This window comes from Barbus barbus, assembly GCF_936440315.1.
Source record: "Barbus barbus genome assembly, chromosome: 10".
Lineage (NCBI taxonomy): Eukaryota > Metazoa > Chordata > Actinopteri > Cypriniformes > Cyprinidae > Barbus > Barbus barbus.
In genome coordinates, this window is record NC_136738.1 from 5,213,587 (window position 1) to 5,239,342 (window position 25,756).

The window sequence follows — 25,756 nt, forward strand, 5'->3', positions numbered from 1 at the left end:
AATCATGTCAAATGAAAAGTTTTACTTTAAACAATATTTTAAATCATTGTTTCAATAATCTATTGTCATTTTAAAGTACACTTTTTTGATGTGTTGTTACAGACCTGATGTCAATTAACTTAAATAGTTGCTAGATGTTCTCCCAGCTGAATCTTTTTAAAATTTCTTGCTTTTTCAGCCCTTTGTTGCCCCTGTACCAACTTTTTGGAGACCTGTAGCAGGCATCAAATTTGAAATGAGCTCATTTAGTGGATAAAAGTGTCAAATTTATCTGTTTAATCATTTGTTATGTTCTCTATGTTCTGTTGTGAATAACATATTGGCGCATGTTATTTGAAAATCTTTTAGTTTTCATTTTATTCAAATTTAAAAAATGTCCCAACATTTCCGGAATTCGGGTTGTACATGACATGCAAGTTTCAACAGAAATAGCATAAAATTATATTTTAGTTTAGTACAATTTAACCATATTTCAAAGACAATAGAAGCAATTATGGAATTACATATAAAGTTGTAGGTAAGACCTACTTAAGTATGCCAAAAAGCACTCTTAACTTCAGCTAGGTGCATTTAATATAGATTTAAACTATAATGCATTTTAATTCATTTGCAATTATCATGCAATTAAATGTCTGTAAATGTTACATTCAGTTTGCACTTCAGTATATTTTTTAAATTATATTATTTCCACAATAAGTATATCTGTTTTTAGAAGTAGGCTAAAATTCACTTCTTTTCACAAGGGTACTCAGTGTTTCCCCAGTCATAGAAAACCAAAAATGTCAGAGAATTTTAAAACCCTAGAAAGTCACAACATGGAATTTACTGAAAGTCATTCAAATTTCCATCATCAATATACTTTTTTTCTAGATTTACTCAGCTTTTAATATTTCATCAGCTAGAAATAGATTTTAGTAAGTGCATTGACTGCAATCTCTCTGAAATGTTTAACATTCCTCATCCAAAGGAATAAAAGTCAAGGAACATCACAAGTCAAAAGTCTGCATATTTCTTCTAGAAGGTTTTCGTGAATTTCTTTGAAAAGGGACCTTACCTCAATGCACAGACAGCTGGGTTCTCCTTTTTCATTTACGGCACACTCTCTCCCAGCACCACAGAACACATTAGCACACACCTTTGATTTGCTCTGTGCCTCCTGCTGAAAAACACAGAAATAAACACCATCAATTAAACACAAACAGACACACAGCTGCAACATACATATGCAGACTTTACTATTTTAAACATGCAGTTAACATCTAATCATAATCACATACAAACGCAAACTTGCATCTCTATATTTAGTATGCATAATGTTCATTTCTTCTTTGTAAAGGATTTTTTGTGGTTTGATATCTTGTGAAATCAGGGAAGCCAACTAAAAACCTCTCGAAACAGAAACTAGCACTGGTACAGGACCACAAATTCACATTCACCACAAACATAGGCAAACACACTTATTATACTTGCTGTTTCTCTCTCACACACAGTGTTTCTCGGGGTCTGGGGACAGAAGATTGATAACTATCTCCAAAAATTGCCGAACTCTCTCTACACTAAACACTCCTGAGAGCCTCCTGCCACCAGTTTCCCTGACAACTAGCGTTCTCCTTGAAAACTAGGACAACTACAGATTTGGAACAGCAACCTCTGCCAGAACAAATGTGTGTCCCACAAGGTACAAATGCATATCTAATAAACAGTGTTGGGGAGTAACGACTTACATGTAACGGAATTACACAATTTAATTTAACTGTAATATGTTACAGTTACTGAGAAAAAACAACAACATGTAATTAAATTAGTTACTTCTGAAAATGCTAATGATTACAAATGGGGTTACATCTGAATATTTTCACACACAGATAGGCTATGATTGATTTCTTTCCCAAACTGCATTGACTCCTCTAAAATGAGACACCTATGTTTCTTGTCATAGCTATGCAAAGATTTGATTGCAAAAACAATATCGTAGCTATTAAACTAGCCTAAATCTTATGATTTTAAATCTGTATTTAACCTCAATATGATCTTAAACTACACATAGGTGCTAAAGTCGTATTTTGGGGTGGCTGTGCTTTAAATTAAATTATTATAATCTTTAATTCAAGTGATGAATGATTTTGAAAATCTGACTTTCAGTAATCAGAGTGGAGTCCTACTAGGTTAACCCTGCCTACATGCTTGAAAATGATAGTTTAGAGAAATGTGGAAAAAAAATAAAAATAAATAAATTTAGAAAAGTAATCAAAAAGTAATTGAATGTAATCAGTTACATTACTTTATTAAAGTAAATGAAATAGTTACACTTCTTATTACATTTTAAATAGGGTAACTTGTAATCTGTAACCTATTGAATTTCTAAAGTAGCCTTCCCAACACTGCTAATAAATGCATTATACTAATTCTAACCATTTATAATAGTAAATACATGCATTTTAATGATCATTTATATTATGTGTACTAGTATCTGCTAAATGAAAGCTATTTAAACGGCTAAATATAAATACAAATCATAACATACAAATCTAAAACATTATTACAAATATAAATTTGAACATAAATATGATGTTTAACATCCAACATGAACAAATGGACAAAATTATAATACAAATTTGAGTGCTAATACAAACCTAACATTATTTATTAATTTATTTAGAAAGAATTTAAGATCAAAAGTGACCGTATTAAATTACATTTATGTTACAAAATATTTCTATTTCAAATAAATGCTGTACTTTTAGGCTTTCTATTCATCAAAGAATGCTGAAAAATGTATCACAATTTCCACAAAAATATTAAGCAGCCGTTTCAACACTGATGATAATAATAACGATGATAATTTCTTGAGCAGCAAATTAGTATGTTAGAATGATTTCTGAAGGAGCGTGTGACATTGAAGACTGGAGTAACGATGCTGAAAATTCAGCTTTTCTCTGATAGGAAGGAATAAATGACATTTTAAAATAAAATATAAAACAGTTATTTTAAATGGCAGCATTTCACAATATTACCATTTTACTAAAACAATTTTTTTCAAAAATCTTACCGACCCCAAACTTTTAAACTATGCTCTATGCATTTCAGGGTTAAATCATAAAACATAATTAAATAAAAAGGAAATGAAAAGTGATTTACATTCTTCCACCAGCAGACGGAGCTCTGATATCAGGTTTGTTGCACAATTAATGGGCCGTTTGCACAGGATGCGTTCTTCCGTTTAACTGCACTGAACACAATGAAATGGAGCATGGATTTCAACATGTTTCTAAAAATTTTAACTTGATACACAACATTTTTAAACAACGAAATGGAAGAATGCTTTCCTAAACGCCACTGAAAGTGTTCAGGTTTAAAATAGACACTGGATCCCAATTCGTAACTAGATTACACATCTGTGGTGTTTTTACATTGTTCTCTTTCTCTTTACACTCTTCTGTCCTACTGAACTTTCTCTCCGGTCATACCTCTGAAATATTTGATTTATGTGCAAGGTCACTGAATCTGCCTCAAATTCCCTTGTCTTTCCTCTTTCTCTGCCTTTTTTCTTTGTGTTCCCAGCTACACGACCCCAGCCTCCACAGCACAGCAAAGTCATGTGAATACAGTGCTAGCCAATCATGTGCTGCCAAGTTGCGCCTGGAGTAACGATTTAGGAGTTTCCTGAAATACCCCTCCTGCTTTCCAAAACCTCCCTAGGTCCAACTATAATCAAATGCAGTCTGTGTGTGTGTGTGTGTGTGTGTGTGTTCAAGAAGGGTGTCGTCACATCTGAAATCTTGCCTGTTCTTTCCTTTCCCATGAACTGGGATTGCTGGTTCCACCCTGACTTTCTCCAATACACACACTTACACACTCTCACACACACACATGGATGGACCCTTCCCCCCTCCAGCTCATGCATGAGTCATACAATGTAAGCAAACTTTCCAGGGGGAGATTTTCTACCCGAGTGTTCATGTGGGCAGTTTCAGAGGAATACACTCAGAGGCAGTCTAAAACAGATCAACAATCATTTCTAATCAAAATATGCTCCTTATGAGGTCATCAGAGGAATTTCAGACATAGCGCTGGCATATTAAAAGTTTATGGGATATTCATTTGAGAGAGTTTTGTCCCGACAATAGAGGTAGATACAATTGCGGACCAGCGGTAACGGAGGTACATTAAAGGAGAGAGAACAAAACCGAGCCTCATGCATAAATGAATCTCCTTCTCTACAGGGAAGCCATGCTGACATTTAAACGAATGAACGTTGTAGCGTGCTTTAGCTAAATCAAATCAAAAAGCAGATATGTTTCCATGACAACCAGGCAGGAGGGCTTGAAAAGAGCCATAAAATTTACTGTAGGAGAGAGTCAATGAGTGATGGGGTACAAGATGCCTGCAGCTGAACTATGACCTCCAAAATAACATTGCAAGCATGATGCTGTTACACTGTCTCTGGTGATTGTTATCCGACTTGTGACATCTCGCTCTTTATGAAAGCTGTTTCTTTTATTGATAGTATATTTGCTTTTGCAAATATAATCATGCTTACACATTGCACACACACACACACACACACACACACAAAACTATGTTGTCTTGTTTTTTGTCCATGCAATAAAAATATCTCAAATGGTGTAAAAGCAAAATGGTGTAAGCTAAGAAGACTTTTCAGAGAGCATACACTACCATTCAAATTTTGGGGTCAGTAAGATTGATTTATTTATTTTTTTAAGAAATTGAGGAAGGATGCATTAAATTAATCAAAAGTGACAGTTAAGACATTTATAATGTTAGGCAACACAACTGTTTTCAACATTGATAATAAGAAATGTTTCTTGAGCAGCAATTCAGCATATCAGAATGATTTATGAAAGATCATGTGACACTGAAGACTGGAGTAATGATGCTGAAAATTAAACTTTGGATCATAATACTTAAACTATATTTTAAAGTATACTCAAATAGAAAAAACTAAACTTAATGAACTTAATGAAACAAACCTTTTTTCTTTTTTCCCCTCAAATAAATTTACCCTTTTTTTTTAGGAACGTTTAGGTATTTTTACTGGAAAACAAAAGAAAAAGAAAATACTGATATAAAGTTTTTTTTTTGCAGTGTAAATGCAGTCAACCTCAGGAGCTGTGGTTACAGATCAGTAGTTGAGTGGGAAAAGAGTATTTTCCCTTAAGCACATCTGAACAGTGTTGCTGTTGTTTATCCAGAGGGCTGTTCTGGCAGACCGAGGGGCCGCTGTGATTGCCAAGGAGAGCGGAGAGGGGAAAGACAGAGAGCAAACATTCCTGGTGCAGAAGAGTCGAGGAATGCGCGGTTGTGTCTGACTCACAAATCATGACCACATAGAAATGTGACCTTCTGCTCAACTGGATCCCATTTAATATAGCTAACACATACACTAATGCAGTGCTATATGACAAACAACAGTGTCGGCAGAGGTCATGGTGCCATAGTGAGAGTTAAAATGCAAATCAGTTCACATTCATATTAAAATATGAAATCAATCTCCTCACTCAATACTTATAATGACATGAATTACTCTCTGTTCCCCTTTGACCCAATGGTGTAGAATAGGTTTTAACACTTTTTTTTAAAAATCAGCTACTGTATATAAAGTATGTTGGTGTGCATTCAGACGCAACACACACAAACCACATAAATAGATACTAGAGTACATCTGCCTGAACACTAGACATTCTCAGTGCAGATGTTGGTCAGTGGTTGTTAACCAAATGCTTGCAGTGGTAATATAAGTTTAATATAGTGAAAAACTGTCATGTGGGTTTGTGCCTCAGGCAAGGAAGAGGCAACTTAGTTGGTTGAAGCAGCTCAGAGCATGTGCATGTGTCTGAAACGGTGTTCACAATGTCTCTGTGCAATCAGTTTAAACTTGACTGCAGTGCGTAAAACTGTATGAGGTGGCCATTGTATTGGGTAACTGTATTGATAGGTGCTTCTCATTTGCATATTACTGAACTACTCCTCACTGTCAAAAGCCTTTGTTGCTAATGTTGCCTGAAGTTGCAAACTCTCATTGAAAATGAGTGACTGTATGTGTGAACTACCCTTTAAGGGTTAGTTCACTCAAAATTAAAATTCTGTCATTTACTCCCCCTCATGTGGTTCCAAACCTGTGTGACTTTCCCCTGTGGAACACAAAAGGAGACAAAATATTTTGACAAATGTTGGTAACCTAACAGTTTCAGTTCCCGTTGACTTCCATATGGTCAAAAAATACAATGGAAGTCAACTGATACTATTTGGTTACCAACATTCTTTAAAGGTGTCATGAACCAAGAAATCAAAATTCACTTAAAGTTTTGATATATAAGAGGTCATTGTACTATAAAAACATCCTGTAAGTTTCAGAACTCAAAACTTTCTCATTAGTCTAAAAACAGCTTATATTTAAGCCAGTCTGCCAAAACAACAGCTTGTGGAATGTACGACTCTATGATTTAATAGTGTGGCTGAATTCCACCTCTGCAGAAGAAGATCAACGCCTGCTTCTGCATCACTGCCTGTTTAGCCCTACCAACCAATTCTACATCACAGCCTGCTTAGCCCCGCCTACTGATTCACACACATAGTAGGTAAATGACAAGAGTGGCAAACGTGGGTCTGTGCAGAAACCAAACGATAAACTTTATTTGATGAACATCCAGACCACGTCAGTAAGATCTTGGTCCTTTGTTCACTTCATTTTACTGTGGATTCGTTTACAAACAACGCACAATTCGACGCAGGATTTTCAGAAAGATAGAAACTAAGGCTGCGTTTACACTTGGCATTGATCACGTATTGTGATCGGGCCTCAGTATAATGTAAGCACAATCCAGCCATCGTGTCTGCATTCGCAGATCGATGTCACGCAAAACCCTGCCCCCTCTCTTTCAAACTGTCAGAAGAGAGAAGGAGAACACCAAGGTATGGAGTGCTAGTGAGACTTGTACACTTATTTTGATTTGTACAATGTCCCGCAACTGAAAATGACATTCAAAAGAAAACCCACCACTTCAGGCCGACTTTGCACCGGGGCCATCCTCTGCAGACTTATTTAAATATTGCACAGGAAAGACAGATCCGATCAGTTATCCAGATAGAGAAGTCAGTTGATGTTGCCAAGTTATGCTTGATCGGATCACGGTTATCACATGTTAATGCCAAGTGTAAACGCAGCCTATAAGACGATGCTGTGCCGACTATATTGGATCTGACAGTAATGTCGCAACGCACAACTGTTTTTATTACGTGATCACTATTGCTTTGTCTGTTATTACAGGTTGATATGCACTGAGTATTTATGCATTTTTAACCAAAATCAAAGCAAATGATAGAATTTCCTTTTCTGGGAGAACTATCCTTTTTTGGGCTGATGAGTGGCAGAGAACAGCTGAAGTCTCTCTGGACCGGACGACAGCTGTTCATTATGATTCTGAAAACTGTTGAGACAGTGGGACTGTGGGACTAACAAACACATCGAAACTAAAAGGTCAGCTTGTACAGATGTACCGCATTAGATAATCAGCACACCACAAGGCAGTTATTGCAATAATTTTAATTATTTCATAGTTTTAATTAAAATGACTGATTTTGGCCACAGCAAGCTGTTGATGATCAGCCCAGAAGTTTAGTGGGTATATACGCTTGTCCAAATGCATCTATGAGGAAAGTGTGGAGAAGGCATATTCAAGATATAATAGAAAAGTGGAAGAGACAAGAAAGATGGAAAGTGTTGAGGACAGCTAGAGGGAAAAGACCCAGTATCTTGGGAGGGAAGAGAGCTCCAATTAAATAGCAATGCCTGAGAGGAAGAGTCACACACTTCACCCTTATAAGATTCTGCATTTATAACCTTTTCCTTTTGAAGTGCAAATATAAAAATACAATACATCTCATATGTGCATGCAATACTGTTGAAAATGCTGGTGTCGGTAAGAATTTTTTAAACATTTTATTTTTCTGTTCTCACCAAAGCTGTGTTTATTTAATCAAAAATAGATTAAAACAATCACGACCATTAATTGTGAAAAAAATATTACAATTTGACATAACTGTTTTCTATTTTAATATATTTGAAAATGTAATTTATTCCTGTGACCAAAGCTGAATTTACAGCATCATTACTCCAGTCTTCAGTGTTACATGATCCTTCAGAAATAATTCTAATATGCTGATTTGCAGCTCAAAAAACATTTTTTTTATAATTATTATTTATTATTATTATCATGTTGAAAACAGTTGTGCTGTTTTTTTTTTCTTTTCTTTTTTTTGAAAATGGTGATACAGGATTCTTTTATGAATAGACAGTTCAAAACAACTGCCCTTTTGATCAATTTAATGCATTATTGCTTAAGACAAGTAATTTTGTTTTCCCCGAAAATTCTTACGAACCCCAAACTTTTGAATGGCAAACCATTTTCCTATAGAATTTCTATAACTAAAATACGTGTCCTACACAAGCTAAAACTCTAAAATATGGATGGTGAATTCTAAGTTGGTGACTTCTAGGGTTCCTATTTTCCAAAGAGAATTTTTAAAGCAAGAACAAATAAACCTTTCAAGACTTCCTGAGTTCTGAGGTTTGTGAAGTGATGGTATATGCCTCTGCAGAAGCAGTAACTTGCAGAAACTTCATTTTTAATAGCTGAATTCCTGATGTAGTTCTACAATACCCAAATTCCTGAAGCGAGATCCACCAATCAAAAATTCGCTGTTACCATAGAAACAGGAATGGTTGCCACAGCCGTGAATTCTTGCAGGCTAGCTGAACTAGCTTCCCACATAACACTGAAGAGACAACTCACATAAAAATATACATCTGTCATCATTCAGTCTCCCTTATGTCACTCCACAATGACAGCTGAGCTTTCCTTCCTCAGTGGAACACAAATGGAGACATTTTGAAACGTGTGTAACCAAACCGTTGATGGTAGCCATTGACTTCCGTATTATTTTTTTCCATACAATGGAAACCATCAATGGCTACCATCAACTGTTTGGTTACCAACATTCTTCAAAATATCGTCTTTTGTGTTCAGCAGAATAAACAAACTCAAACAGGTTTGGAATAACTTGAGAGGGTATAAATAATGACAGAATTTTAATTTTTTGGGTGATGTACATATACAAATTTTACTATGGGGACATTACATACGTTATAAAATTAACATATGTATCTTCATCTATCCAGAGAATTATCTGTGTGAAAATTATACACCGTCTTACAGGTAACATATTCTTGACATTGGTCAATATGTAATATAGTACATTTCTTAAGGAGGGTAAGATTCACCGATTCGCATCGGTGCATTGGCATAAATGTTAACGATGCAATGCATCGACTTAAACAAGTGTGCATTGGATACAAGGTGGCATTTGTATCGTGATTAATAATTTCTAACATTTTTGCACTGGTAAAAACAGATTTATTTATATATAATTATTAGTAGATGTGCTATACTTTTATTAAAGTTACCAATAATTTGTGACCAGTATTTTATATGTAGATTGATTTCTCCTCTCTAAACTGTTTCTGAAGCGCATTCTCTCATCACCACTGCTGCTACAGTACATGAATATGAAGAATCACAAAACTACAGAGACCGACGCATATCCTGAGAGTCACATAGAATATAACATGGCTGTCTGTCTATACCAAAGAAATAAAATCGAACTATGTGTTCCATATTGAATTGCATAGCATCCTATATATTTTTTTCCATTGCATCATATTGCATTGAATCGCATTGTGTTGAATCAAATCGAAAATTTAATTGTACTACATCGTAATGGGGTGAATTGTATCACATTGCATCGGCCTCAGTTTTGGAGATGCACATCCCTATACATTTCTGCATTGAGTGGGACTTGATTCTGTGCATTGGTTATTGATTGGTTGAAGGCGGGTAGGAATGGAAACTCATAGTCCATTGTAAGAATGGGGTAGGCTAGTAAGCAGAATAAATTATTCAAGAAGATTTCCATATGTTATTTTACCTGAAGATATAGTTATTATATGTAATTTGAGGGAGTCAGAGATTAAATATGCATGGATGAATCATTCACAATAAGAACTTGCATTTAGATAATAGGGTGAATTCAACTTTTGTATTGATTTGGGTGGTTTGGTTATTTGAATGCTGAAGGATTTTATGAAATGGCCACATATGGAGAAATTGAACAAAAATAAGCTTCCACATCCAAGGCCGCTGAAAAAAAAAAAAAAATTCTTCCTGCCTCCTGTCCTTGTCTAGTCTGCTGAGAAATGTTTGTCACATCTCTGTCATCTGGCTATCTGTTCTAATTTGTTCCTATGGACCTTGTAGAAGAACAGTACAGAACACCTTAAAACGCCTCTCTTTCATAATGGTCCAGATAACATGCTAAATTGCAACTGAAGATAACAGTTGCCCATTTTCTCTTAGAATAAAAGCAGAATCATGTCTCAGTGAAAGAGTCTCACATGGCTTCAATCTTTCATTTACTTTCCTTTTATTCCTTCTGTACCTGTTTTCGTCTCTTTCTTTAACACACTTTGTGCTTACTGAATTTCATAAATTAGGCTTCCAGGAGTAGAGCATTGTGCAGTGCTGACTACAAGTGTATAGAGGGCAAATGCAGACTCTCAGCAGAGAAAGGAATAAATTGCAGAATGAATAGGCTGAGAGAATGACAACAGGAGAAGGAGGAATATTAGTTTCAGGGGAAGAATTAATGGGGGCATGCAGAGAGCAGTGACTGATAGATTGAGGAAAGACTGAACCCAGGGCTGCAGGTTAACTGACTTCACGATGACATGAGGAAAATGTAAATGACAGCTTTTTTATTTCTCCCCTTGATATTTCCCCCATCATACAGTCTCCTCTCCATGCTGGATCTCTATTCACCCAGAGAAAAGCACATTTCTGGACTTTCTCACTCCACAAACTGATTTAAAGAGTGTCTGACTATCTTATGGCTTCATAATGGAGATCATCGTAAAAGCAGAGTGAATCATTACCTGCTCGTCTCACCACAAAAATGACTAAACATCACACTTCCCTTCACAGTGTACGCAGATATGCAGTGCAAAAATCTTATTAAAGAATAAAGGTTGTTGCCAGAAATTCACCATAAAATAAGATGCTTCATGATATTTTTGTGCCTGTATATTTTACATTTATAACATGTATAAATTAACTGATATTATAATCCCTTAAAATACCTGCACAGTGCTGAACACACATGAAATGTAGCATAACCCCCCTCTGTACATAATAACTGATCAATATAATAAAAATAACTGATAAATAACTATAGTAAAACAGAGTAATCGAGTGTGACGCATATGAGAAATCTAGGAAGATTTTTTTTTCCAAAATAACATATAGTACTATAGTAGTAATATAGCAATATTAGCAATACTTTTCTGTAAAAGTACATTATAAAGTGAATTATAAAATAACTTCTACTGAATGTGTAAGACATTTTATAATTTTTATTTTATTGTTGTGTATTGTTTGTATTTTACAGTACCATTACATGTATTGCCTTGTTAAATATCATTTTAAACATACAAAACCATCAAAAATGTTTTGAAAGAAATTAATACTTTAATTTCACATTCAGTTGATCAAAAGTGACAGTAAAACATCTATAATTACAAAAGATTTGTTTCAAATAAATGCTGTTCTTTTGAACTTTCTATTCATCAAATAATCCTGAAAAAATAAAAATATTAAGCAGCTCAAGTTTGTTTTAAAATATTCATAATAAGAAATGTTTCTTGAGCAGCAAATCGGCTTATTCGAATGATTTCTAATGACTGACAACTCAGCTTTGCAATACCGGAACAAATTACATTTTAAAATATATTATAATAGAAAATACTAAAATTTCACAATATTACCGTTTTGTATTTTTCCTTAAATAAATGCAGCCTTGGTGAGCATAAGAGACTCAACCTACCGTTAACCAAATAGGAGGTGGTTTTTGCATAATTGAGTATAATTATGCACTGTATTATGCAACGTGAGCATAATCATGCCATGAGTGACATTTGAATTGCATCTAATTCTGATCTGTGTTCAGGTTTATGTGCTCTTAGCTCTTACTTAATGACATCTGAATAATTAGCAAACATCATTCAGTTACCAATTGCTGAACCACCAGTTTTTCGATGACCTTTTGCCAACACAAAAGCAACTCAAACTAAACACACATATTACAATATTTTATTTCTAAATCTAACATTATATTTTACATTTCAATGTATATACTGTATAAACTGTTGCCAGTGGAGCTTTGCTAATGGATAAAATGAATGTACCAGCACTAACATTATGGCAGCAGACCATGCGTGAGTCATTTCACCGGTGAAAATGTACTTGTAAGTTGGATCTTTAATTACTGAAAAAGCTGCATGCTAAAAAAGGCTGATGTTTACTGATGAATTTGCTGGAATCAGATAATATGCTGTCCAGACCACATCACAAATGCGGGGTGCACTTCAACAGAAGACCTGCGTTGGTGCAAAAACGTCATCTGACATGCACAGCTAGTCCTCCAATGATGCACTTATCTTAACACAGCTTTCACTGTCTTTACTTTTAAAAACAGATCAGTAAGAATCCCGTCTGAAACAATTCTTGTCTTGGTTGTCAGGTTCCTTTCAACACAGTGGTAAGAGTTTGGAGAACTGAATATAAACAGAAGCACTGAGGAAGGGAAGGGAGTTTGTGTTGGAGTGCCGAAGACAATCTGAAAACAAAGCGATACAGCAGATACTACCGCTAAAACATGATGGCTGTACAGGACAAGAAAACTGAGAGACAAGGAAAAATATCACAGTGAATACAAGAGAAGCAATAGTACATGTACAGGGTAGCTAGTCTTTCAGCCATCTGAAAGCAGCCAAATTTTGTTTTAACATGCTGGAGAGAGAATGTAAAAAAGTGACACCACAACAATAAACTGGCATGGAAAAGAACTCATTCAAATTCAAATAAGTGTATTAAAGTCGCTTCATGAACGGTGTAGACTTTGTAATTAGAATTTCTGCCAGTTCAGAAGTAAAATTACACATTTTTTTTGACAGAAATGAATCAGAAAACTGAATACAGTTTATGAATATCTAATAAGGGAATATCTGGTTGACTTGCCAAGTGTTTCAAATAAAACTCGAAATATCTTTCAAAGATTCAATGCCAGTGGAAAATTCAAGAACCCCCCCCAGGAAACTATTTCCAGAGTCCATTGTCTACAACTCATTGCCCCTGCTCATTTAGCTAAAGGGTTCATTGTTTTCTATGTATACCAATAAGTTGTGCTGATTAGAATAAGCTGTTTTCTCATAACTAAATCAGCAGCTGGGTGGGCTTGATTAGACTCACAGATGGATGCGACCCAAACCCCTGTCTATGTGCCGAGGAAACCCCAAAGGAGCATGTTTGTTTGTTTTTGAACATTATTTCTGAGTCAATACTGCCAGAGTGAATGTCACCAGCCAGAGAAAACCTCCATTGATCTCCCTCCAGGAGCATCAACATCTCCATAACTCAAGCATAAAAGTCACCCTGCGAGGAAACAGCAACATGCTGACTTCAGCTGTTCTGAATGCTGCTGGGCGTATCTGTAAATGTGTGAAGCAGGGGATGTGCAAATGAAAATGAGGAGGAAAAAGCATTGTAATGATCGTAAAAAATATACAATTACAAGGATGGTGTACACAGATGCAAGTATTATGGGACAGAATCAAATTTAACCACAACAGATGTTCACTAGTCATCAGGGTATTTCATAGAGGTCATTGTGAATGTTTTCTTTTTTGTGGGTGTTCGTACAGTATATGGGTCAATGACAAGATGTCAGAGATTATGGAAATTACACATTGTGACTTTAAAATATCCTAACACCTTTGAAAAATGTCCTGGCTCTTCCAAGCTTTATAATGGGAGTGAATGGGAGTTGAAGATTTTGAAGCCCAAAAAAAGTGCATTCATCTATCATAAAAAGTGCTCCACACAGCTTAATAAAGGCTTTCTGAAGCGAATCAATGCATTTGTGTAAAATAGGTCCTTATTCAAAACTTTATACCGTCATACGTGTGTTCACGAGAGAGTGGCGTTCCTCCGGATGACGCAGGCATAGCGTACGTTTTGGAAATCCATGTGAAGAAATTAATTGTTTTAACCATACTCTACATTTTATTGATGCGTTCGTCACTTCTCACTGGAGCGTACGCTAGGCCTACATCCTGCATCATCCACTGGAACGCCATTCTCTCGTAAACGTGTGTACGACAGTTAGCAGAAGCTAGAGATTACAGTTTATAAGGTTTTAAAAATTGATATTTCTCTTACACAAACACATCAATTCACTTCAGGAGGCCTTTATTCACCCCCTGGAGCCGTGTGGAGCACTATTTATGATGGATGGACGCATTTTTTGGGCTTCAAAATTTCGACACCCATTCACTGCCATTATAAAGCTTGGAAGAGATTTTTTAATATAACTCTGATTTTATTCATCTGAAAGAAGAAAATCATATACACCTAGGATGGCTTGGGCATGAGTAAATCATGAGGTAATTTTCATTTTTGGGTGAAAAATTTTTGTTTTTGTCAAATTGTCTTTATAGAATTCCAAACTTTTAATAAGCTTTAATAGAACTTTTTCTTCACAATTACAATTTCTAGACAATGTTTACACATCCCAGACCAGCCCCAGAAAAAATAACTGTAATTCAGAAATTAAAAACGTGTTCATCATAAAAGGTGTATTCATAAATCATAATCTGTATAAATTAGTTTTTTGTGCATTTTTTGAATAACTTAATCAAAGAGAGTGTCATTCTACTGACCCATATGTATTCGACAACCCCAAGAGTCAGAGAGGATAATTAAAATTTCTAGCTGAAGGCTTATTTTATAAACATCATTAACTCTGTCCCCAGGATGCTAGATGACATATATTTGCATAAAGCACATTGATCTTACAATGCAAACAACCTGAGAGGATCAAACATTAGCTCCTGGATCACTGAAAAATGTGCGCTTTCACAGGAACACAATGCTTGTTTTAGTGTTTTGCATGGTGAATAGATGTTATCAAAAACATAAACTGTTGTGGGAATGTGCCACCATGATGACTAATCCCACACGTTATCGCTAATGTGAGACAATGTTTTAAAAAACCAATTGTTCTTGCGTGTCCACATAGCATACTTCACCCTTGCTCTATAAGGAAGATAAATGTTTGCACATGGCAGGCTGGGAATTCGAATTGAGATTTTTGCTCATAAGAATGCAAGTGCAAAAAAGCAATCCTTCTCCAGACAAAGCCAAGCTTTCACTTCCTGACCTTCCCCCACACAGACACACTAAACCTGAGCAGAGTCTGCAGATACAGTGCTGCTGGAGCTCACACATTCTCTGCATCGAGAGGGACATGCTGGGAAACGGTGGACTGGAAATGAGCAGGGATGAGAGGATGCGGGAAAAAAGATAGCAACCGAGCTAAAAAGCATAAGAGACTACAAACCACACTCAAGGCCTCCTTCTAGCATCACTGTAAGCTGATTATGTTAGATGAAAGGCATGTCAAACATGGCAATCTAGCAAAGCCACAGCTGAGCAAGAATTCAAGGCACTCGAATGCAAAGCTGTGCGTCAGGATACACTTATAAAATAATAAGAAAGAGAGGTAAAGAGTGCTGGAGACACAGGACGGCTATGATACCACAAAAATATGATTGTTCTGGCCACTTTGTGCTTAAGCTGTCTAGCCGATGAAAAATGAGACAGCTGTAAAATGAATGCATCAAATTTAATTTTATTATGTCTGCTTTTTTTAACACAGGGTTATGGAAATATGATTTTTCACACACAAAAAAATTGGTCCCACAGGGAATTCTTAATTATTTGAGAATATGTGGATGATTTACTTTGTATATACAATAAACTGTTAGGAAATTCCAAATACTAATTTTGCTTATCATCTTTCACATTTTCTTGCACCCAAGATTTGCATAAACCAGCCTAAAATCATTTGTAATATTCAGAAGATTTAAATGTTTCACTCTCTCTCTTATTTTTTAGAGATTTTCTATTGTGCATAACAATTTGCGGTTAACTTTCAGTCAAGCAATTTACATATTTTTAATAAATAAAAGATTTCAGACTTCCAAATGTTTGCTTTTTAGTTACACTACATTTTTTTCCATGTACAAAATTTGCTTTTCGCAAAATAGCTTCAACATAACTGCTCTACAATTGTTTTATGTACAGTTTACAGTCACAGACAACTAAATCTGATGCATGTGACAAAAATAATGTGAAGTTTCCTAGGGTTAACTGGAAGCTGTGGCACATCTTACCCCGCTCTCCAGTGTTTTACACTATATGATGGGGAAACTTGCTTTACAAATGGTAAGCAACAATGCATAGAATGCATGCATATAAATACAGTGGAATACTAAAGCCATTCTGTAATACAGCTCTAAATGACCAAATGTAGCACATAGTGATGCAGAGCATTTAGGTTAGTAATCAATGGCCTTGCAAGATAGTGATTGTTGTACTGCTGACCCAGCGCTGTTACACGACTCTGAGAAACACTGGGCTGTGGAGCGCTATTTTCCAAAGAGCCAAGTGAAAATGTTGGATTATTAAAGTCAGCAAAATATGTATTACAACTAATTCAGATGAGACAACTTTTCCACTGGTTTACACAAGTTACAATGTCTTAATGTTGGTTTGCTTGTTACAAACACACAGATTTTCACTTCACAAGACGTTAACTGATGGACTGGATTACTTGTAGATTATTGTGATGTTTTTATCAGACTCTGATTCTGACGGCACCCATTCACTGCAGAGGATGGTAAGTAAGTGCTACATTTCTCCAAATCTGTTCCAATGAAGAAGCAAATTCATCTACATCTTGGATACCCTGAGGCTGAGTACAGTTTAATTTTGGGGTGAACTATTATTTTTTTTCTTCACTTTAAGAAATTAAACTAAAAAATAAGACTTGTGCATTTTGGGTGTGTATTTTATTGGTTAATGTTTAAAAGATGATGTCACAGCTAATGAGCTCAAGTTAATGAGCTCTCTAATGGTATGATGTCCTTTCTTTTCTCTTCCCTCATTCATCTTTTATTTTATCTCCTCTTTTCTTTCCTATACACAAGCTTGCAGAACTCAAAGTCTGAATTTTCCCTCAAACAACAGCTTTAGTTATTTCCACTCAATAGAAATGCCTCCTAAAGACAGAGCAGGGAGGACAGAGAGGAATTTCTCTCTCCTGAATTCTCTCATGGGACATTCCAGTAGAGTCTGTTCAGTTTCAAACCTCTCGGTTATATGGGTCAGAGGAGCTGTCACAAATATGCAGCTGAAATTCCAGTGCACTTAAGCTGCTCTCAAACTGCATGCTTTTTGATATGAAAAATAATCAAAATAAAACAAAACAACAATAACAAAACCCTTCTGACTGTTGCATCAGAACTCCCAACATATCAATCAGAGAAAAGGTATACGTGCCGTCCCATCTGTGCATTCTAGACCATTTTTCTCCTTTATTGGAATGGAATTCCAGTGATGTCATTCTATTTTAGTGTATCAAATTCCAGGTTGTATGAAGCTCTCAGTAATCGGCAGCGCCAAGGCCTCAGGAGCATGCTCTCAATGACACACACACACAAAGGAACGGAGTGTGTGAATGTGGCAGAGCTGTTAAAAGTTCAAATGAGCCACGCAGATTCTTCTGTAGCAGTGTGATAGAGACAAGATGAACCACAAATGTTCATTATGAGAGGGGTACACAGCACTCAAGAAAGATAACAGCATTCTTTTCTCATTTCAATTGTCCATAAGGACTAAATAGGCTTTAAAAAAGCCATCTAGAAATAGATTTGCTCTTTCTGAAGGAATTAAATACCAGTGCTTGCAGACAACTGAAAATTACATTGTATGGAATTTTGGCCAAAGATTTTCAAGACACACAACACAACAGGACCATTGTTAAAGTTCACAGAACCCAATGCAATGCAATGTAATAAAATGCAATAAAATGAAACTAGCATTGTTTCCGAGATCAAACTGTATTTTAATAAAGCAAGCTGTTAAATATCTATACATTTGCAAGTTAACTTTAACAGTCATAAAATAATTCTTGGTTATCAAAGATTGCATTATCAGCAAAAGAAAAATAAATAGCCCTGGCTAAATTATCTGCAAAAATCAAAAATATAATGTCTGAGGTATCAATATGTGCTGGTAAGAGGTTTATGAGTGAATTTGCATAAACCTCAATGATTGAATGAATCCAAAAAAACGATCCTATCACCAAAGTGACACAATTTTAATGTCCATCCAGCAGTCTCCAAATCTGGTCTTGGCAATAAGACAGTGGATGGACGCCAGCACACTGCGGGCAGCATGGGACAGTCTTTTTCCTTTTTATTTCCTACATTTCGGCTGCTGTAATTACATTGTCTTTCTATTTCTCTTCTCCATCTCTCTCTTTAAAGCTTCCTCTCAAGTGGCACCATCTCTCGCTGCACCTCAGTGAATCGATCCATTTTACTCCTCTCTGGCCTCTAGTCTTTTGTCTCATTTTGGCTTTCGCTCAGGATTACAGCCAGTCTTCTGCTTTTGGTAGATCCCGCCAACTTCTCTCTTTCACCCAAGTTACTTTTCTCAATCTATGTCCCGCCTTCCATCTGTATCTAGGCTCTGTACCAGCCATCCAGGCCTGTCTGCTGCGGTTCCCTGTGAAGGGTCATGGACTGGGAGAGTTAGGTTAATGGCTGACATGTGTTTGCAGAAGGAAGTGTGCTTGTTTGCAGTCCCACATTCTTCACAATGGCCTTGTTCTTTGCACAAGGCACCATAATATGGTGAAGGACCTGTCTGCAAGTAGATGGATGTTGTATTCTTAATCAGAAATGGCCACGCACTGCTCTGTTTTCTTAGCTTTCATTAAAACCTCTTTAGCTGTGCATTATGGTAATTTATTCAAAGGAGACAGGGGTGTTTTATGGTCCTGTGAGGCCCGAGACACCACCCTCTTGTCCCCCACTAGACATCTGACGCAAGTCTGTTGTATCTTAAGTAGTGATCAACTGCACAACCTACTTTTTGTTGCCTGTACATAACGCATCCTATATTTACTGTATAACCTTCTGAATATTTTAGCATGATAATGAATATGACAGGGTTGATATATTTGGTGTTAGAGGAATCGATTTGCTATGCTGCAGCTGTTGATGCAGAGCCAGTGCAGAGATTTGTTACTGCCAATACATCCACAGGTAAGCTGCTGTGAACATCTACTGCTGCCGCACAACATACATGATGCATATGTACACATACATAAATTACCCGTAGGAGATCTATACAGGTGGAGCTGGGGGAGGTGGAGGGTTTATGACTTGCTTAAAGCAAACACTGAACCAAACTATTTAAATGATGATTAGCAAGCTCATTGGCTGAAGATGCAACAGGGACCAATCAAATTGTGCCATGTAGTAAATTATGTGATCAGATTGCATTAAGGACAAATCAGCCTGTGCCATCCATAGTTTAATGACTGAACTACATATTCATTGTCTGTTTTTATTTATTGTCTACCAAACAACGCATTATGGTAGATTGTTACAAATGAAAATCGAGTAGGAAAGGTGTGGTCTCACTTTAGAATATTCTACTGTTTTGTCATTAATGATTAACTACACAGGAACAAATGATTAGTGCACTATTACCATTCTAGTAACTACTATAAACTAACAAGGAAGTCTGATTAACAAATTAGTAAGTAATAGCGTTTAGTTGAAAGTGGTAGTTAACTATTAGCTAATCAGTAACTACTATTTTTTATACCTCCCAGAGAACTAGTCAGAACTACTATATACAGGTTCATAATTAATGTGAATAATGCTAAATGTATAATTAATTCTAAAGTGAATATCATGGTAACCCACTAGTAATGACTCATGTATTACCAAATCCTTTAGAAGGGATTAAAAAGTAAAAAGCATGATAACTCACTAGTATTGACTGAAGTCATTGTAAGCTTTTGAGATATACGGTTTTGGATAGTAATGACTTCAGTGTTATTACATCCTTCTTAAGCAATTAGTATTTTTTGGGATCAGAATTCTAAAGTTAAGATCGTGTTAACTCCCTAATATTGACTTAAGTCTTGCCAAATACACTGGAATGAATTCGAACTTCATTAATAACGGAACATATTCTAAAGTGCTACCAGAGAAATTAATAGAGCAGGATCACATAGAATTTTTTTTTGTTTGTCACCCAAAAAAATATTTAACTGAAGTACTACCTCAGTTTAAAAGTCAATATTTGAATAATTTAATATTTGAATGTTCACAGTTCTCTGATGTTGGTTAATGATCTCACAACATGCAAGTTAAAAAAAAAATCTTATACTTATTTTGATTGTGGTTGTTTCATTTATTTACTTTCATTTCACACTTTTATGTTTTAATTAATTATTAGCTTTTCATAAACTCACCAACCCACTGCAGTTCCTTCACAAAACCCCAGGGTTTTTAAATTTTAAGTATTAATATAAATATTGATATTTTAAATATTAACATAAAAATGTGCTTTAAAGGGGATGAAATAAGAGATGCTAAAAGCTCTTGACAAAACTGCATGCATTTAGCTAAAACCTTCTCTGCCTCCTTTAAAGTTAAGGTAAAGCAAAAAAATCTACATTTTCTCCATCTACAGGAAAAAAAACTATGATAGGTTTTATGGTAGTAAAATGCTATATAAAGTCTGATCAGTTTTTTATGCTTGTCTGTGTACACATGCAAATGGGTGTCTTTTGCTGTTGTCACATATTAATTTTAAGGAAAAAAATGAAGTTAAACTTTTAAAACCATAAGACCACAACATTCTGCTGTGCTCAGTCTGTAGCTGTTGTTGAACAAAAGCATACCCCTAAGAAATGTGTCAGGGTCTGGTGGACCCTAATTACACAGGGCTTCCTTGAGACCGCCGTTTACACATTTTGAAAAGCTACAACTACAAGCACCATAAAAATTAGTTTATTTTGGTTATTACCCAGAAAATAGTCTTTTTATTCCATCTTCCTTGACTCTCCTTGTCTCTGTATCACCTCATGCACCAGTATCAGAACGAGCAGAGCTCAATTTCTTGATCCCTTGTGTAATTTCCCTCATCACCTCATCCTTCCCACTGTCTGTTCCTCCTTCTCATTACAAGGCTCTTTCAAGCTCTGCCAGCAGTGATGGCTGTACAAAACAGGGCCATAAAACACCAGCACAAAGCCAGTGACAAGACACGGCACGTTCATAGAGAGACATGGGGGAGGGAATTGTCGAAGGAAAACGGGTGAGAGAAAACAGATGGTAAATAATGCAAACTACAGAATGGTGATGAAGGAGATATGAAAGAAAATAAGGAAAGAGAGAGGAATCAAGATAAGAGTGAACGCTTATCAAACGTGAGATAACAGTGACAGAGATTAAAAAGGAAAATAACAGAAAAAAGTGGATATGGATAGTGTTTTTTTTTTTCAATGCTAATATGCAGCAGATGGTTTCCAGTCAGAGTATGAAATATATTACAGCTCTCAAGCAACACTGAGCAACACAACAACCATAGCAAGTTTGCATCAGCCCTGTTCTTCAAACAAAAGACTTTTGTGTCTGCACTAAAGTTCAGTTTTAGTAATCTGTTTTTGTCCGTCTAAATCAACACATGACCAGGTCCAGACAAAACCTGCAGATTTTTTTATATTTCTATTCTTCTTTTGGGTAACAAACTGAAGATTGAATTCAATGTGAAATGGACCTAACAATACTTCATTTTTATTGGTAGCACCAATAGCAGCAATATTCAGAGATTGAGATGAACAGTTTAAAATATCTGCTCTCATTTTAGCTCTCTTCCCTGTGTCCCACTGGTGTAACCAGGTGAGCAGTGTTTATATCCTCTTTATAAAAGACTGACCAGCTGTTTGTGGACATTCAACTCACACCCTCAGGGAGAAAGAATTCCTTCTGCCAGAGCCTCGTTGCAAGAGATTATTGAAAGCATTTTAGTGAAGCTTATAAATACTGATTGTGCTGACAGGAAAAATGCTGTGTATCATTAAATGGGGCCATGAAGACATCAAGTCCAAATCCAATGTGTGAGTAACATCCTGTTTACTAAAGGCTGGAATACACTACACGACTTTACTGAACAGACTTTAAAACACTAGGAATCATTAGTTTGTTGACTCTGCATCATACATCTAAGAATCATTACAAGACTTTCAAGTCACTCCGAACACAACAAAGTCACATGGAAAAAAACGTGCCACATAGCCAACAATTTGTGTTCTAAAAAGCGTCCAAAATACGAAATATGTTTGATATCCTCCAAATTGGATGGAATCAATCATGCACTCTGTGATTTTCGATGAACTCTGCAAACTCAAACCTGCAGACTGGCTCTGGCTTTCAGCAACTAGTGTCGACTCGTCCAAACTGTAAATTTGGGCAAAAAAATCTGGGAAGTCATGTAGTGTAATCCAGCCTTCATCTGCTTGACGGCAGCAGAAGTATCCTTTGCTGCCTATGAAAACCCAAAATCATTTGTATGCATTTTGGCAGTCGGTGTAAACAAAGATTTTAGTTATACCAAAAATGGTGCACTCCAATTACTTATGAATAGAGGAAAGTGTCACGCACGCTTCTCAATAAAAGAGCCAATCGCTAATTGATAAAGTCATCATATCACTGCATCTGCCGTTCGAAGCTCCACCTTATTTTTAAACGTGGAAGTAAGCCGTTTTCTGTAATGTGCGAGACTTCTGGGTTCATTAGCCTCTGTAGGGAAATAATGAGAAGAATAACAATATCCAGTTAACGGTAAAACTGTTTGCACTTCAAACCAGTGTGTTCATAATTAAGATACATTCAATACATTCAAATAATATGGTAAGACACACAAATTTGCAGTTTCAAGCATCAACACTGGCTAATTTGTACAGCTAAAAATAAGCAGATGAGACCGGAAGCCAGACCCATAAAATTTACAAATGGCTTTCTCTAACGGGAAACACAAGGTGGATAGAAACAGTCAGCGTTCTAAGACGTGTGCTAGGACTGTGCATGTGCATTGGCTGATCTAGCCTAAAACATAAGCTTTTTTATGAGTTAGTTGTTGTCATATTTCATTGGTGTTTTCAAATTTAAAATTGAATCGTAAGCTTGGTGAACAGTTTTGCAGAATTTGACATTTCCCCATTCAAAGAGATAGGAGCTACGTTTGAATGCATTTCAAAGATCACCGCTGAGTGAAATGACTTGTTTTAAGGTCTCTGCATACTGAGTCTGAAAAATTTGTCTGAAATTTCCGCACGTTAAAAAATAAATACGACCTCATGTTGTGTCAATCACAAACTTTCATCCATCATTAAAAAATTTGGATCAGTTTTGATTTTCTGTGTTTTCGCATCCGTCGCAAACATTTTGATAGGAAAGGAAGTCGAATATGAAAAGAAAACGGAAAATTGCAAAAGAAAATTTCAGACTCTGTGTGTAAGGACTTGGAAATAATACAAATTGCGTCCAATAGAACTAATAAATAAATATACACTATACACTTCCATGTCTACTGAGAAGCATGCATTCATTGTTGTCATTGAAAATTGTTCAGTGATTGCCTAAAATGTAGTTAAATAAAGTTTAGCTGGCTAGCCTTAGCAGTTAGCCCCTGCGGTAAAAAAAATATCTTTCTCCTTTAACGGACATTCAAAGATAGCTGTGTATTCCATCAATTTTGGCTAGTAACATTTACATTGATTATAATGGCTCCAAGCTCTACTGAGATGAGAGGGAACCCTCACAGACTTACTGACCTCCTTGGTAATTTCTTAGTTCACGTGAATGTGTTCTGGATCATTAGTCATGACGTTATGCTGCATTGGCAGCCTGTCTGCAACCAGTTTCCATATGAGGACCTTCATACAAAAACACTAAGTCATTGACTGAGTGGGCTGTGAGGCAGCTGGCTTTTCTGGCACAACCACTAACATGCATTAGGAACAAATGCATATACATTTCTTTCATTAATAGCCACAAAATATAAAGGCATTACATCGGGAAAAATCAAAACAACAATTTCACTATGGTCTGAGTTGCAATTTTCTTAAATGCACCAGTATTAGTTGAAATCACAGCAGGCCCTAGTTCCTCTCTTAGTAAAGCCCACTTATCTTAAAGGGCACTTATGGGGCATTGTGACCCTGACAGTGTTCTCTTTCACTACACCTCTCTTTTTCCCTACCTCACACTCTCTTTCTCCCTCATTTTCTTTTTCCCTCGGTAACTTCTATTTTTATCAGGGCTTGAAGCACAGTTGATTCACCTGCTGTAAGGCAGCAGTGAAACGCAGGTAGAAAGCAACTCAAAACTCTGCGAGCACTGTTTTTGATCGTAGGATGGGATTTAGGTAACTGCATTATCCTACCTCTGCTATTACATTTAGTCGTGTTAGAAAAACCCCAGTGCTGTGAGAAGAGCTGAATTTCATTCTCCTCCGCAGTTTGTGATAATGTCTTTGTTTGTGAGCGTGTGTTTCACATTCTGGACTGTCTCCTTCTACTTTCTTTGTACACTAATTTATACTGTAAACAACAAAGAGAGACAGAGGATAAATCTGAAAGGCAAAGAAAAAAGGGCTCTTAAAAATGAACTGTTGGCTATTTTTTAGATTCTTTTATAGCACATACCAGAGTTTTTCTTTAGAGTTTGATCCTTGACGATTTCTGATTTATGTACTTGCCTTCACATTGTTCCAAACCTCTATGGCTTTCTTTTTGAGGAAGATTAAAGATCTTTTAGAATGATGTCTTAGTGTTTTATTTTGTCCATTCAATAGAAGTCGATGGTAACCAAAACTGTTTGGTTACCAACATTCTTTCAAACATATTCTTTTATGTTCCACATAAGAAAGAAAGTCATACAGATTTGGAACAACATGCGGGTGAATAAATGATGACAGACCCTTTAATGGTTTAAAGTTTCTTGCTGACTACCAATCGTAAAAACCTGCAATAAATCACAAAACAGTAACACTGTTAACTTAAAACCCCATTGACTTTCTCCATAGTGAATTGTTTGGCAATAATGTGCAAACCTTCCAGTTAAGACCTACCACAAAAGATTGTTCAGCAATGAAATTTGTTACAGTTGCTATAAGTCGTGGCCTAATGGTTAGAGAGTCGGACTCGTAATCGAAAGGTTGCGGGTTCGAGTCCCCGGCCGGCAGGGATTGTAGGTGGGGGGAGGGAATGTCCAGCGCTCTCTCCACCCTCAATACCACGACTGAGGTGCCCTTGAGCAAGGCACCGAACCCCCAATTGCTCCCCGGGTGCCGCAGCATGGCTGCCCACTGCTCCGGGTGTGTGTTCACGGTGTGTGTGTGTGTGTGCATTTGTTCTAGTGTGTGTGTGTGCATTTGTTCACTACTCACTGCTGTGTGTGTGCACTTGGATGGGTTAAACGCAGAGCACCAATTTCGAGTATGGGTCACCATACTTGACAATACGTCACGACTTTTTACTTTTAAATATAGCAACCTTGTTTTTTGTTCAATTATATAATTTACAGTACTTTACTGGATAAGTTTATGATTATTAAAGAACTGATCTATGCAGGCTTTTATGCCGTCTCCCCTTAATTTTCATTTATTTTGCTTAAAGTTTATGATTTGTATTGGAG

The 25,756-nt window shown here is 36.3% G+C and overlaps 1 protein-coding gene across 1 annotated transcript in view; it reads right to left on the reverse strand.

The window, feature by feature from the left end:
• LOC306876316 (follistatin-related protein 1-like) overlaps positions 1–25,756 on the reverse strand; it is a 39,332-nt gene that overhangs the window by 11,096 nt on the left and 2,480 nt on the right. Inside the window, exon 3 of the mRNA XM_079427400.1 lies at positions 1,055–1,156. Coding sequence (XP_079283526.1) covers positions 1,055–1,156 — 102 coding nt within the window. The remainder of the gene's footprint in view (positions 1–1,054; positions 1,157–25,756) is intronic.